General features: G+C 32.8%; 1 protein-coding gene across 3 annotated transcripts in view; it reads right to left on the bottom strand.

The window, feature by feature from the left end:
• Positions 1 to 15,863, bottom strand: part of ADAM9 (ADAM metallopeptidase domain 9) — a 102,284-nt gene that overhangs the window by 5,654 nt on the left and 80,767 nt on the right. For 2 of the 3 annotated variants that reach the window (XM_039853515.1, XM_039853517.1), the window contains exons 17-20: positions 13,583 to 13,663; positions 13,232 to 13,337; positions 7,352 to 7,493; positions 5,703 to 5,790 (exon numbers count right to left, since the gene is read on the bottom strand). In XM_039853515.1, the coding sequence (XP_039709449.1) occupies positions 5,703 to 5,790; positions 7,352 to 7,493; positions 13,232 to 13,337; positions 13,583 to 13,663 (417 nt within the window). The remainder of the gene's footprint in view (positions 1 to 5,702; positions 5,791 to 7,351; positions 7,494 to 13,231; positions 13,338 to 13,582; positions 13,664 to 15,863) is intronic. The other variant, XM_039853516.1, reaches the window with a different exon arrangement.

Raw genomic sequence — 15,863 nt, 5'->3', positions numbered from 1 at the left:
ACATACAAAATCTCCACTATGAGGCCGGCACTACAGGAAATACTGAAAGGGGTCAGTTCACCTAAAACAAAATGACAAAAAAAATACATAATTAGGAGTAAAGTCACTGACTATCAGGCACATAGAAGCAGAGGAGTGCAATCCTTACTAAGAACAGGACAATATAAGCTTAAACAATAAAAAGAGAATTGTTATAATGAGATAGTAACGAATGTTCAGCATATATACGAACAAACTGAGATAACAATGATATTTCAAGCAAATGGCATTCAGAGAAAAGCGGGAGTAGTGGTACTAGTATCAAATGAAATAGACTTCAAAACAAAAAAGGTAAAGAAAGGGGGACGGCTCCACAATGTAGTGGTGAGCATGTCTGCTTTACACACAGAAGGTCCTAGGTTCATGCCCCAGGTGGAGCCACGGACCATACCGTGGGTGCGCCAGGCACCCCGGGGGCGCCAGGCCCTGGGTGCATTCTGCAAGCATGTGGGAAGAGACATCCTGCCTTCAGAAATCCAGTTCTTAAGGGGAAATGGCAACATCCATAGGCCAGGATTGTAACGGCGGTGGGGGTGAGGAGGATATTAAAGAGAGGAAAAAAATGTGAAGAAAGATAATGAGAGACATTTCATAATGATTAAGGGAACCATGCACCAAAAAGACATAATACTTACTAATATCTATGCTCCCAATCAGGGAGCCCTGAAAATATGTAAAGCAATTGATAACAGAACTAAGAGAAACACATCAAAACATGATCGTACTAGGGGATCTATATAACCTACTGTCGGATATGGACAGATCATTCAAACAGAAAATCAATAAGGAAATAACATCCTTAAATGACACATTAGACCAACTGGACATAATTGACATTTACAGAGCCTTCCATCCCAAAACAGCTGCTTATACATTCTCATGGAACATTCTCAAGAATCGAGCACATACTCGGACACAGAGAAAGCCTCAACAAATATAAGAGGGTTGAAATCATACCAACTATATTCTCTGACCATAAGGCTTTCAACCTAGAGATCAACTGTAAAAAGAAATCAGGAAGATCCACAAATACATGGAGATTAAACAACATGCTACTGAAGAATAACTGGGTCAGAGAAGAAATAAAAAAAGAGATCAAGAAATACACAGAAATGAATGATAGTGAGAGTACAAAATATCAGAACTTTTGGGACATGGCAAAAGAGGTCACCAGAGGAAAGTTCATAACATTAAAAGCCTCTTTTCAAAAACAAGAACGAGCCCAAATAAACAACCTAATGCTTCATCTTAAAAAAACTAGAAAAGGAAGAACAAATGAAGCCTAAAGTAAGCAGAAGGAAAGAAATAATCAAAATTAGAGCAGAAATAAATGAAACTGAGAACAAAAAAAAAAAATAGAAAAAATAAATGCAACAAAGAGCTGGTTCTTTGAGAAGGTTAATAAAATTGACAAACCCCTGGCTACACTCACTCAAGAAAAAAGAGAAAGGACACAAATAAACAAAATTAGAGATGAAAGAGGGGGAAATTATGACTGACATCACAGAAACACAAAGGATCATACAAGAATACTATGAAAAAGTATATAACACCAAATTTAATAACCTAGAAGAAATAGACCAGTACTTAGAAAAATAAAATCATCCTAGACTGAATGAAGAAGGTCTGAAAAATCTAAATAGACCAATCAGCAGTATGGAAATTGAAACAATCATCCAAAACCTACCAAAAAGTAAAAGTTGAGGACCAGATGGCATCACTTGTGAATTCTACCAAACATTCAAAGAAGACTTAATACCTATTCTCCTCAAACTCTTCCAAAAAATCAAAGAGAAGGCATACTTCTCAACTCATTTTATAAAGCCAATATTACTCTGATACTAAAAGCTAGTAAGGATAATACAAAAAATAAAACTACAGACCAATATCTCTCATGAACACAGATGCAAAAAATCATAAAAAAGACACTAACAAACCAAATACAGCAACACATTAAAAAGATTATACACCACGATCGAGTGGGTTTCATCCCAGAGGCTCAGGGATGGTTCAACACATGCAAATCGATTAATGTGATACACCACATAAACAAATTAAAAAATAAGAATCATATGATCATAGCGGTAGATGTAGAAAAAGCCTTCGACAAGTATAGCATCCATTTATGATCAAAACACTTAACAAAATTGGTATAGAAGGAAAGTAGCTTAACATAATAAAGGCCTTCTATGACAAAACCTCAGCCAATATTATACTTAATGGTGAAAAACTAAAACCTTCCTCCTAAGATCAGGAACAAGGCAACACTCTCCACTATCGCCACTCTTACTCAATATAACATTGGAGGTCCTAGCGAGTGCAATCGGACAAGTGAAAGATAAAAAAGGCATCCAAATAGGAAATGAAGAAGTCAAACTGTCACTATTTGCAGATGACATGATTCTCTATATAGAAAACCCTAAAGTCTCCATAAGAACACTACTAGAAACAATAAGCAAATACAGTAAAGTCTCTGGATACAAAATCAACATTTAAAAATCCTTAGCATTCCTATACTCTAATAATGAAGCATCAGAAAAAGAAGTGGAAAAAATAATTCCTTTTGCAATTGCAACAAAATATAAAATACCTAGGAATAAATTTAAGAAAACAAGTGACGGACCTATATAATGAAAACTACAGGACCCTATTAAAAGAAATCAAAGAAGATAACAAAGATATGGAAAGATATTCTGTGTTCTTGGATTGGAAGAATCAACATAGTTAAAATGACTTAATTATCTAAAGCATTATACAGATTCAATGTAATCCCATCAAAATCTCATCCGCATTTTTTAAAGAAATAGAACAAAAAATCATCTGATTTGTATGGAAGCACAAAAGACCCGAATTGCCAAAGCCACCCTGAGAAAAAAGAACGAAGCTAGAGACATCACTCTGCCTGACTTCAAATTATACTACAAAGTGACAGTAATCAAAATGGCATGGTAATGGCAGCAAAACAGACACACAGACCGTTGGAACAGAATCGAGAGTCCAGAAGTAAACCCATATTTATATGGGCAAATAATTTTTGACAAAGAAGCCAAAAACATACAAAGGAGAAAGGAAAGCCTGTTCAATAAATGGTGCTGGGAAAACTGAAAAGCCACCTGCAAAAGAATGAAACTAGACTGTTGGCTATCACCACACATCAAAATTAACTGAAAATGTTTTGAGGACCTAAATATAAGACCTGAAACAACAAAATGCATGGAAGAAAATAAAGAAATTAAACTCAATGACCTTGGACTTAAAGAGGATTTTATGAATTTGACCTCAAAAGCAAGGGAAGTAAAAGCTACAATAAATGAATGAGACTACATCAAACTAAAAAGCTTCTGCTCAGCAGAAGAAATCATCAACAAGGTAAAGAGACAATCATCTGAAAGGGAAAATATATTTGCAAGCAATGCCTCCGATAAGGCCTAATATCCAAAATATACAAAGAAATCATACGACTCAATAATGAAAAAAAAAACCCAAATGAGTCAATCAAAAAAATGGGCAGAGGACCTGAACAGACACTTCTCCCTGGAGGACATACAGATGGCCAACAAATATATGAAAAGATGTTCAACATCGCTAGCTATTAGAGAAATGCAAATCAAAACCACAATGAGATACCATCTCACACCTGTTAGAATACCTATAATCTACAGGACAAGTAATAACAAATATTGGAGAGGATGCGGAGAAATAGGAATCCTCATACACTGCTCGTGGGACTGCAAATTGGTACAGCCACTGTGGATAACAGTATCGATGTTCCTCAAAAATCTAAGAATTGATCTACCATATGATCCAGCAATCCCTCTACTGGGTATTCACCCCAAAGCCTTGAAAACTCATATCCGAAAAGATATTTGCACACCGATGTTCATAGCAGCACCTTTCACAGTGGCCAGGACATGGAAGCAACAGAAGTGTCCTACGATAGAGACGACTGGCTAAAGAAGCAGTGGTACATATATACAATAGAATATTACACAGCCATAAGAAGAGATGAAATACTGCCATTTGCGACATGGATGGACCTCGAGATAATCATGCCAAGCGAAATCAGCTAGACAGAAAAAGTTGAAAATCGCATGATATCATTTATATGTAGGATATAAACCTAAAAGTAACAAATGAGCAAGACAAACAGAGACTCATGGACATGGACTATATAGGCTAGTGGTTACTAGTGGGGTAGGGGAGGAGGGGCGGCAGGTAGACATGGTAAAGGGTGTCAAATATAGGGTTTAGGCAGAGGGTAAAGTGGGTAAAGAGCATTAAATATATTGTAGCTGAAGGAAACTGGACTTTGGGTTTTAAACGCACAATAGAATACACAATAGAATATACAAATGTCAAATGATAATGTACACCTGAAAATTATATAATTGTATTAACCAGTGTTACCTCAATAAACAGTTTAAAATTTAAAAAAATAAAATAAGTAAATAAATAGCCACACACAAAAAAAATAGATAAAGGACTGGAACAAAAATTTCTCCAGGGAAGATATATATACGGCCAATAAGCACATGAAAAGATACTCAATATCACTAATCATTATGAAAATGCAAATAAAAGAACAGCAAGGTACCACTTAACATCCACTGGGATGGCTATAGTAAAATTTAAAAACAAAATAAAATAGAAAACACCAAATATTGGCAAAGATGTAAAGAAGTTAGTATGCTCCTGGTAGAAATGTAAAATTTTGCAGCACTGTAGAAAAATATTTGTTGGTTCCATTTTGTTGATGGTTTCCTTTGCTCTGAAAAAAACATTTTAGTTTAATGTAGTCCTATTTGTTAATTTTTTTTCTTTTGTTTTCCTCATCCAAAGCCACGTATCAAAAAAATATTATTAAGAGCTATGTCAGAGAGCTTACTGCCTGTTTTCTTTTTGCAGTTTTATGGTTTCTGATCTTACACTTAATTCTGTAATCCATTTTGAGTTTATTTTTGTATATGGTGTAAGAAGACTGTCTACTTCAATTTTTTTTGCATGTTATAAGACCCCATATAAATTTTAGGATTATTTGCTCAAGTTCTGTGAAAATGCTATTGGTATTTTGATAGGGGATCTTCTGACTCTCTAGATTGCTTTGGGTAGTATGGACATTTTAACAATGTTAATTCTCATCCATGAGCATGGTATATGCTTCCATTTATTATTATACAAAGTTTAAAAATAAAATAATATTACATGTTTCTTAAGGATATATACAGATAAAAAAAACTATGTTATTATCTAATGCTTCCTAATACATGCAGAGGAATAGTGATTACTGGTCCCATTGCTGAAACAATTAAGCCTATTCCAGGAGCTCAGTACCAGGTCTTTAGTAAAATGCCATAGGGAATCCAGACATTGAAAACAGGAAGATAGCAGACACAGAGAAACAGTGATAGCATAAGTCCCATGTCATTTCCTAATCTTGTCCTCTAGGCAAGGCATTCTCAACATCTAGATATCTTCCTTCTCCTCTGACCCAGGATCCTACCGGTATTTCTTTAACTAACCCAAGGACCACCTATAGACCAAACTCCTAAATTATTAACAAGTTATCTATGTTTGTTTCTATATCTATGTGATTATTTTTTTAATCTTTAAAAATGTGACACCATAATAATAGTAAAGAAAAAGAATTTTTCATTTAAACTTACAACTTCTCTGGAAGGAGTCAGTGGAGAAACATGTTGAGGAATATTCACAGGGTGTCTAGAGACTTTTCCTTGATTTTTGCCATCTGATCTGAAATACAGAATTACTTTTGAGCTAAATTAAGCTAAATTTGAGCTAAATTAAGATTAAACATTTCTATATAACATATTACACATACATTTTATTTTACAAAAACAGAATAATGATATTGGTGTGGTGGTGATGATGATTATGATGATAGCTAAATTTTCACAGCATTTTTTTACAGCTTTCACACACTTTTAATCCTTATAGTACTAGAAAGTTTTATTAACCTCATTTCACAATTCAATAAACTGGAATTCTAAGAAATGATGAAATCTGGTCAATTAGACCAGCGTTCCAAACTCTTCTTCTCAAGTCACCTAAAATCAAAGAAGAGCAAAAGCATATTCTTAAGTTGCATATACAAAGTAGTCACTTTGAAGTAGTCACTCTAATTATTAAGAAGTCCAGGAGGAGCAAATAAGCTGGCTGGAAAGATATCAGCTAAGTTTTAGACATACTGAGGTGCACCAAGTCAGCTAGGTAGAAATGACTGGAGATAGCTCTAATTACGGAACTAAAATTTAGGAGATGCAGATTGGGCAATTACATGGTTTGGCCAGTCTGAAGTATTTAAGAAAGTAAGAGAAAGAAAGGATAGGCAGATAAATCTGTTTTAGAATATGTTAACAAGTAAAGCTAACATTAGCATACTCTAGAAAAATATTATGTAGTAAGTGAGAAAAGTAGGTCAATGAAGTAAAGGTGGGCAATCAAGGGGAGATATGTATATTTTGAAATCATTATCATAATAAAAACTAGTTATCAAATAATTAAACTGTGCCAGCAATGTGCTGTGGGTTTTATTTGTTAATATTTCCTCATTTAATCCTCACATCAACTTTAAGAGATAGGCAATATTATTATTCCCATTTCAGAAGAAATAAACCAGGGCTCAGAGAGTTTTATTTATTATTGCAGTTCATAATTCTAGCAAATGACAAACTGGAACTCAGATCTGATTAAGGTCTATGCTAATCTGTGTTATATTTTAATGCTGACATATTAGAAGAGATAGTTGAGAGACAGATAATTGTACAAGAGCCCAACACATGGACTAGAAATGTCAGGTGTCTGAATTATGACAACCCTTTCTTCAATCAAAACTTATGTCTTAAAAGCTTATAATTCACAAAATCTGTTTTTAAAACTGAGATTCGAAAAGCTCTTCCTCTATGAGAACTGACCCTTGAAATGGACACAGAAGAAAAATTTTCAACATTTACATTTTTAATCTTTATCCAAATATTTTAATCTCTAATTAAGAAGCCCAAATCTGAAATTGTAGCCCAGAATCCTACTTATTCCACTGTCAGAAATCAATGTCAAGCAAAATGAACCCAAAGGGCCATTTTTAGTAGTACACAAGTTAGTCACCGTAACACTTTCCCCTTTACCATTTTAAGAGGTGACTGAGTCACCACTATCATTTTGCCCCTGCTAATCATGTCAAAACAACAGAGAGATAACTTAGTACTCTACTTTTAAACCAGTCTCTATAATACGACTATCATCATTAATAACTTTTAATTATTTCATATGAATTCAAAAGAAAAAATCTAAGTACTCATAGGTTTGTGATCTCTTCTTTCTGAAGCAGCTTTTTCGCAGCTGATTTCTCTTGATGAAGACAAAAGCAGCAAATACAATAAGGGGAATAATTAAGAAGAAGAATACCAGAAGTCCATCCCTCAATGCAGTATTCTTTTCTAGAGAGGAGAATTTTATATTAATGATAATTAAATTAGAAGTTAACTCACATTAATTATAACACAGTTGATGATTATAAGTATTTTATATTAATTTTCACGTTCGAATGTCAAAATGATATAAATTGAATATACTGAAAAATCTTGCTCATACTTCACCCCCGCCCACTTCATTTCTGCCTTCCCCAAAATAACCACTTTTATTAATTTCTTATATTATCTTCCAGTATTTCTTCATGCAAATGTAAGCAAGAACATATGTTTAGTGTCAACCCTTTCTTACAAAGAAGGTAGCATACCATATACACTATTCAGCACATCATTTTTTTCACTTATCTATATATCTACCCAAACCATATATAGATAACTGTCTCATTTTCTCAACAACTGTACAAAACTACATTGCAAGGATGTTCTACAGTTTACTGAACCAGTATCCAACTGATACTTTCATTTTTCTATCTTTTGTTATTTAAAAATGCTATAATGAAATAATGAATAACCTTATGATGTCATAATCATAATAAATAATAACAATGGGTACAGGTATAGCTAGATAATAATTTCTCAAGAGTAGAAATCCAATATCAGAGGGTAAATACATTCAATCATTTTTTCAAGGCACTGTCAAATTGTCCAAAAGATGGTGGTTACAACTTAACATGCCAGCCAGCAATATACAAGAATTCCTCACAGCCTCATCCACAGTGTAAAACTTGTACATTTTAGCCATCCTGGTAGGTAAAACTTATGTTACAGAATTTTTAATTTACATTTTTTTTATACTGTAAGTTGAGCAACCTTTTATATTTAAAGAAACATTTTCTGCTGAGTCCTTTGATGATTTTTCTAGAAACTATTGGTTTTTTCCTTCTCAATTTCTAAAAGCTCCTTATATATTAGGGATATTAGCTTTGTCTGTGTATTATTTGGAAATAATCTCTCCATTTTTGTCATTTGTCTTACAGTAACAGCTTTTCTCCATGCATAAGTTTATTATTCTTAGGTTTAGTATTCTTAGTTGAATTTATCAATCTTATTTTTTATGGCTTCTAGATTTTAAGTCTCATAAGTTTTAAAAATTCACTAATTAACATTAATTTTATCTGTTCTATGGTCTACAATAAATATGAACAGGAGTGGTAAACTATAAACATTTTCATCATAATTTTAAGTTTGTAAAAGTGCCAAAACTTTCTGTTAAAAGTTGTACAACACTACATGAAACAACATTCAGCCCAATTAAAAATATTAAAAATTAAAGCAACCTTGATATATTATTGTATACCTACTAACAAGTAGACAAAATTTTTATTAAAGCAGCCAACACTAGCAAGGTTATGCTGAAATTGGTACCTTCATGCTGTCAATAGCATTACACAATTTATTTGGAATTTTTATCAAGAACCATTAAAAGGATTATACCCTTGAACCTAGTAATTTCATTTCTGGCAATTTATCCTCCACTCAAAAAAATGCATAAATATTAAGATGTACATTACGATGTTAGAATCAACCTGTCAAAGAATTAGGAAACAGCTAAGTTATGAAACATTCACTCAATGGAATGATAAACAGCCATTAAAATCCATAGTTCTAACCAAAATGGAGTAACAGAGGCCAGATTTATCCTGTTAGCTATAACAACCAGAAAACCAGGCAAAATATATGAAGCAACAGTTTTCAAGACACTGGACATCAGGCAATGAAAAACAGTGAACCCTGAGACAGAAAACAAGGTGAGCTTTACATTTGTCCTAGTTTGCTGCCTAGTGAAAGTAAAGAGTGAAAAAAATCCAAGCAAAGCTCAGTGGTTTCCTTGAGTTGAGAAGATGGAGCTGGCTGTCCAAGGAAGCTGAGGCAGCTAGGGATCATTTGGCAAAGAACCAGAAAGGAGAGAGCTGCACAGCCAGAACCTGAAAACTCTGCAGAGGGTTCCTCTCAAATATTCAGCTGAGTACTGATCAATGCATGCATGTAAGGAAACCACCTGAAGCCAAAGAAAGAATCACCTGAAAGGATTAGCAGAAAAAAACCCCACAACTCACACAGGACTAGGAAGAGTACCTGTTCCTACCATTTCCAGTGGAAAACTCCACAATTAATATGGCATTAAGTAGAAAAAAACAGAAGGGGTTTTTTGCCTCAGTCATGGGGCAGTGTTAGCCCTAGGCTAAATGTTGCTCAGGTCCTCCCAAATAGAGCTTAAAAGCAAGACCCAAAAGGATCAAATTACGTACGAGTAACACAAATACACTAGAACAAAGTTCATCAACATAAATCCAAAACTTATCTACTATACAAGAAGGCAAAATTCACGATTTGTGGCATCCAGTAAAAAATTACAAGGCAATGCAAAGAAGCAGGACACTATGATCCAAAATGATGAGAAAAATCAATCAAACTGACTTAGAAGAAACAGATGATAGAATTAATAGACAAGGATATCAGAAGTTATTATGGCTGTATTCTACATGTTCAAGAAGCTACAGCAAAGACTGAACATGCTATGTAGAGACATAAAAGATACAAGAAAAGAAACAAATAGAACTCACAGAAATAAAAAATATACCGGGTGGAATTAATAGCAGTTCAGATACCACAGAAACACAGTACACTTGAAGAACAACAATAGAAACTATTTAAAATTGAACACACACACACACACACACACACACACACACACACACACAAACACAAACACATCAACGCAAATCAGTGAGATGTGAAAGAACTCCAAATTATCAAATATACATGTAATTGGAATCCTGAAGAAGAAAAAGACAAAAGATTTTTGAAGAAATAATTGCCAAAAGTTTTCCAAATTCGAATTAAACTATAAAAACACAAACTGAAAAAGTTCAACAAATCTCAAGCATGCTAAGGCACATGTAATCAAATGCTAAAAATCAGAGATGAAGAGAAATCTTACAAACAACCAGAGGTATAAAAACACATTACAAATGGAAGACCAAAAAAAAAAGATGATTGCAGATTTCTCAGGAAAAACAATGAAAGTCAAATGACAATATAGAAAACTCTTTGAAAAAGTGAAAGGGGGGAAAAAATCTTCACCCTAGATTTCTTTACCCAGTTATTATTTAAGGCAAAATAAAGGATTTTTCACATAGCCAAAAGCTAAAGGTATTTGTCACTGGTAGACCTGCATTATAAGGAATGTTAAAAGCAGCAGATATTGAATGATACCAAATGGAAATCTGACTTTATACAAAAATAAATTAAGAGCACCAGAACTGCTAACTATGTGGGTAAATATAAGACTTCTTTATTATTTAAATCTCTTTAAAAGATAATCAACTGTTTAAAGGAAAAATAATAATGAATTGTAGAGTTCATAACACACGTAGAAGTATGTCAACAATAGCACAAAAGGCAGGGAAAGAGAAATGGAAGCATACTGAAGTGGTATAATATCACATAAAGGGAAACTGTGATAGAAAAATATCAATATGGTGGATTTAAACCCAAATATACCAATAATCAAATTCAGTACAGTCAAAACAACTCAATTAAAAGGCAAAGATTAGCAGACTATGTAAAAAAGCAAGACCCAACTATATGCTGCCCACAAGAAACCTGCTTTACATATAAAGACACGAAGAGATTAAAAGTAGAAGGATGAAAACAGAGTTCTCATGCTGACTAAGCAAAAGAAATCTGAAGTAACTATTTTAATATCTAATTGCAGAGCAGAGAATATTACCAGGTATAAATAGAGAGCTATTTCATAATGATACAGGGCTCGATTTATCAAGAGGACAGAAGAATCCTAAATGGTTTTGTATCTAATAACAGAGTTTCACAATGCATAAAGCAAAAACTAACAGAAGTACAAGGAAAAATAGGCAAATTAGCAGTTATAGAAAGGAATGTCAATATTTCTCTCAATAATAGAACAAGTATACAGAAATTAGTAAGGATATAAAAGACTTAAACATCTGTCAACTAATATGAACTAATTATTTATAAAACATTCCACCCAACTGTAGCAGAATACAAATTATTTTCAAGTGTATAGATAACTTATTACTAAGCTAAACCATCTTCTGAGCCATAAAACAAGCTTCAAAAAATATAAAAGGACTCAAGTCATACAAAGTATGTTCTCTATGAATACAGTAGAATAAATGATATCAATAACACTAAAATATCTGGAAAATCCCCCAGATACTATAAAACAAAGTAACACACTTCTAAATAATTCATAACTTGAAGAAATAAGAGGTGTATTAGAAGTAACTTTGAGCTGAATGGAAATGAAAGCACAACATATTAAAATTTGTGGGGTGCAAAAAAAAGTAGTTCTTAAAGGAAAATCGATAGCACTTCAGTCCTTATATTAAAAAAGAAAAAAATGTCTCGAATCAATGACCTGATCTTCTATCTTAAGAAACTAGAAAAAGAAGAACACATTAAATCCAAAGTAAGCAGACCAGGAAAAAATATTTATAAAGTATATATTTCATAAAGGACTTGTATCCAGAATAAAGAACTCTCAAAACTCAGGAAAGCAAACATCCTAACTAAAAACTGGGCAAACAATTTGAATAGACACATCACTAAAGAAGATATGTAGATGGCAAATAAGCACACGAAAAGATGCTCAACATCATTTTAATTAGAGATATACAAATTAAAACCACGATGAAATACCACTACACACTTACTAGAATGGCTAAAATTTAAAAAAGATTGATCATACCAACTGTTGCACAATATGTGGAAAACTTATTTTTTTTAATGTTTTAAAATATATTTTATTTGTTAATTCAAAAGCTGTTACAAATTGTACAAATTGTATCTATTTATCTTACGTCACTGAATATGGAGAAATTGGAACCCTAATATACAGATGGAGAAAATGTAAAATGCTAAAGCCACTTTGGGAAACAGATTGGTAGTTTCTTAAAATACTAAACATAAACCTACTCTATAAGCCAGACATTCCACCCAGTATTTACCCAAAAGAAAGAAAGCATAGCTTCTCAGTAGGAAGATACTGGTGAACAAGGAGCTCATTTATAGTCTATCAAGGAATAAAAATAAGTAGTAAACGAGTAATTACTCCAATATATGATAGTTCTTATAGTAATAGGAGAATAGAAAGGGCATATTAATTCAGATTTAGATAGTCATGGAAAACTTTTTAGAGGAAATAAGGTATAAACTGAAATCTGAGCAGCAATTAACCAAGTTCCAACAATGTGAATATAATACGGTATGAAAACTCAGAGGTAAAAGAGAGTAGCCTATTAAAGGAAATAAAAACAGTTACAATGTCTTAAGCATAGTGAAATAAGGTTGGAAAAGCTAAGCTAGGGGCAAATAATCCAGGGCATTTAAGCCATGTTAAAGATTTCTGGACTTCATTCTAATAGCAATGCAGAAGCACTGAATTTAAAGCAGGACAATAACATAATCAAAACTGAATTCTTGAAGGAAAACATTAAAACTCTGTAATGTAGTATGGAATGTGAATTATAGGAAGCAAGATGGGAAAGAGGGAGCCTAGTTAAGAGGCTGTTACGGTAGTCCAGGAAAGAAACTGAAAGTAATTAATAGTAACAAAAAAAATAGAAACACTTGTGAAAAATTTAGGTGGCTGAACCAATATAGTTTAATGTATAACTGTGAGAAGTGTGGGAAAGGTATAAGGATGCCCAATTTCTGACACAGGCAACTGGGAGATCACACTAATTTTTTTCTATATTACTTGCCATTGTAGGTAGGTCCACTGTCCACACTTCCTCCATATCCTTTAGTCTCACAATTTGGGGGAGCCCAGCCATTTTCGCAGTGACAATTCTTATTGCTATTACACACCTTCGAAATAATCAAAATACCACTTTTGTTAATTGTGCATGTTGCTCTAAATCATGAACTGGAAACCAAGAGAAAAAAATTCATGCAAATCCATAGACACTCTTAAGAATAAAAAATTTATCAGTATCTAAATTCCCCAATGTTTAAAAATTTTAAAATCTTGAGAAGTCTCACTTAACCCTCACTAGGAATCCTCATTATTCGGCACTACTTCCATGAACAATCCAAAAGAGGATATTACCTACCCCATGTCCATAACACTTTTTCTGAATATCACAGTCATAATTCAGAATAGAGGCATTTACACATTGGAAGTTTCTACAGATCTGGGGAAAAAAAAAAAAAATGAAGTAATGAGTAAAAATAAAATTGGACACATTAGTAAACTAGCCAGAAAAAAAGACCTGGGCATAGATTATTTCATTTAGTAAACTCTTTAAAACTTTTAAGGAATAATTAATTCCCATATTATATATTTGCAAATGTAGAAAAATAAGTGAAATTAATTGACATTGAACTAATTTATCAAAAAGGACAAAGATGACAGAAAGGTCAAAAACAATGTTAAACTATAATCTATCCTTCCATATAAATATAGACGGGAAAATCCTAGGTAAAATATTCACAAACGGATTTTTTTCAAATCAGAAGTAGCCAGATGGAAATGATCCTACTACTATATAAGAAAGGCTCAACGAGAGGAAATCCATTACTATAATGCCTCACATAAATTATCATTATTAAAACAGATATCAAAATAGCATTTGATAAAATTTGAAACTCATTTTAATTTTTAAAATTCTTTCAAAAATAAAAGAAGAATATTTTGTCAATAAGACAAAACCTATCTTTCAGTATCCTAATTAATTATGAAACAATACAGGCATTTCTATTAAAAGCACTATTGAAAATAAATCATTATTATCTTATATAGTTCTAGAAATTTTAGTTCATGCAATAAGATATAAAACAGAAATTAGTCCTAAATATTGAAAAAGTTATAAAAAGTGTCATAACCAGAGAAAAATATTAAACTAAAGACCTAAAGGAAATCAGCTAAAAACTTACTAGAAACTTTTCAGTTTTCTGGAAAATGGACAATTTTATTTTTTTAAAAACTGCTCTTTTGTGATGTTAGAAAAAAAAAGACTAACCTTTTTTAAAGATTAGAGTGCTATTTCAAACCAGCTACACAAAATCAGAATGTTTAAATGCTCCAATAATATAAAGAGCAATCAGAGAACAATGAAACATCGATAGATTTACTGTTCTAAAAAGTACATAGGTTTCAAAAGAATTATAGTCAGAGGATCTCTACATTATGTTTCCTCTAATAATTTTAATTAGTTTTTAAATTAAAAAGATATTCACATGATAAAATTTTTTTAAAGTACAGAAGATTCCAAGTAATAAGTCACTCCTCATCTGTCCTCTACCCACTCATTTCTCCTAGGTAAAAATTTCAAAATACTTTTTTTATACATTCATAAAGTTTTTTGAGAAAATAGGTACCAGTAGCTGCCCTATTCAGCTAAAAGAAGACGTTTCTCTTAATAACGGATTTATAGTGAACACTTCAAACATTAAATAAGATCACAGAAATAAGATAAAATGTGTTACTTTCCGACCGATTTACTTTAGGGAGCAGAAAAATTCCAAATTCTCAGTGGAAAAGTGTGTTTTGACTGGCAGTGTTTTACTCTGTGGGATGGGTAGAACCAAACTGGAAAAAACACTGATAAGCTGCTTGGAGTGGTAAAGTAAGATTTTCTCTAACATCACCCACCTACCTCCCCACCACCACCAATACCCACACATGAAGGAGGGCAGATGAAGATAACTACAGAATTTCTCATTTACTGATTTCAGGATATAAGTTTGAAACCAAAGATGAACTACCTGGGACAATAAGAAAAGAAACTGAAGAATTCTCCTTTTACACTTTTTTCTCACTTGATGTTTAGCTTCCCCCCTAAATAAATGTTGAGTAAATATATAAAGAATATAGGTCTGAAGTAGTACTAAATTGTCAGCATGCTCAAAGTGCCAGAGTCCAGCCTTTAGTAGAGGCCATAAAGGAAAGAATCCAACCGATCCTATTTTACACCTGTACAAAATGTTTGCTGTTTGGTTCCATCAGTGTATCAGTATAAGTACACATACTAAGCATTTGCCATCTTTCTTGTGTGTAAATGATGTTGGCATAGTAAGAAAACATAATAAAATGCAAAGTTAAAAGGACTTATATCTATATATGTTAGTACTAACCTGGAGTCAATATTTTTCCAATGAAAAGAAAGTGTATGAGGGTTTGAAAGTAATTGTGATACATCTTACATGGGAAAATCAGTAGAAACTATTTTTATTCTTAACGCTGGTGGAGGAAATATAAAAATGTGTTTTTCTTGCTATAAAAAAAAAGTAGTATAATAGAAGGAAAAAGATATATAACTGCCAAACTGAACTCACACATACACACATGCACACATACACGCACATACCACAAACATACAATTTGTGCAATCC

Source organism: Pteropus medius, unplaced genomic scaffold (assembly GCF_902729225.1).
Source record: "Pteropus medius unplaced genomic scaffold, Ma_sr-lr_union100, whole genome shotgun sequence".
In the NCBI taxonomy this organism is placed as follows: Eukaryota; Metazoa; Chordata; class Mammalia; order Chiroptera; family Pteropodidae; genus Pteropus; species Pteropus medius.
This window is presented reverse-complemented; position numbering and strand designations above follow the sequence as displayed.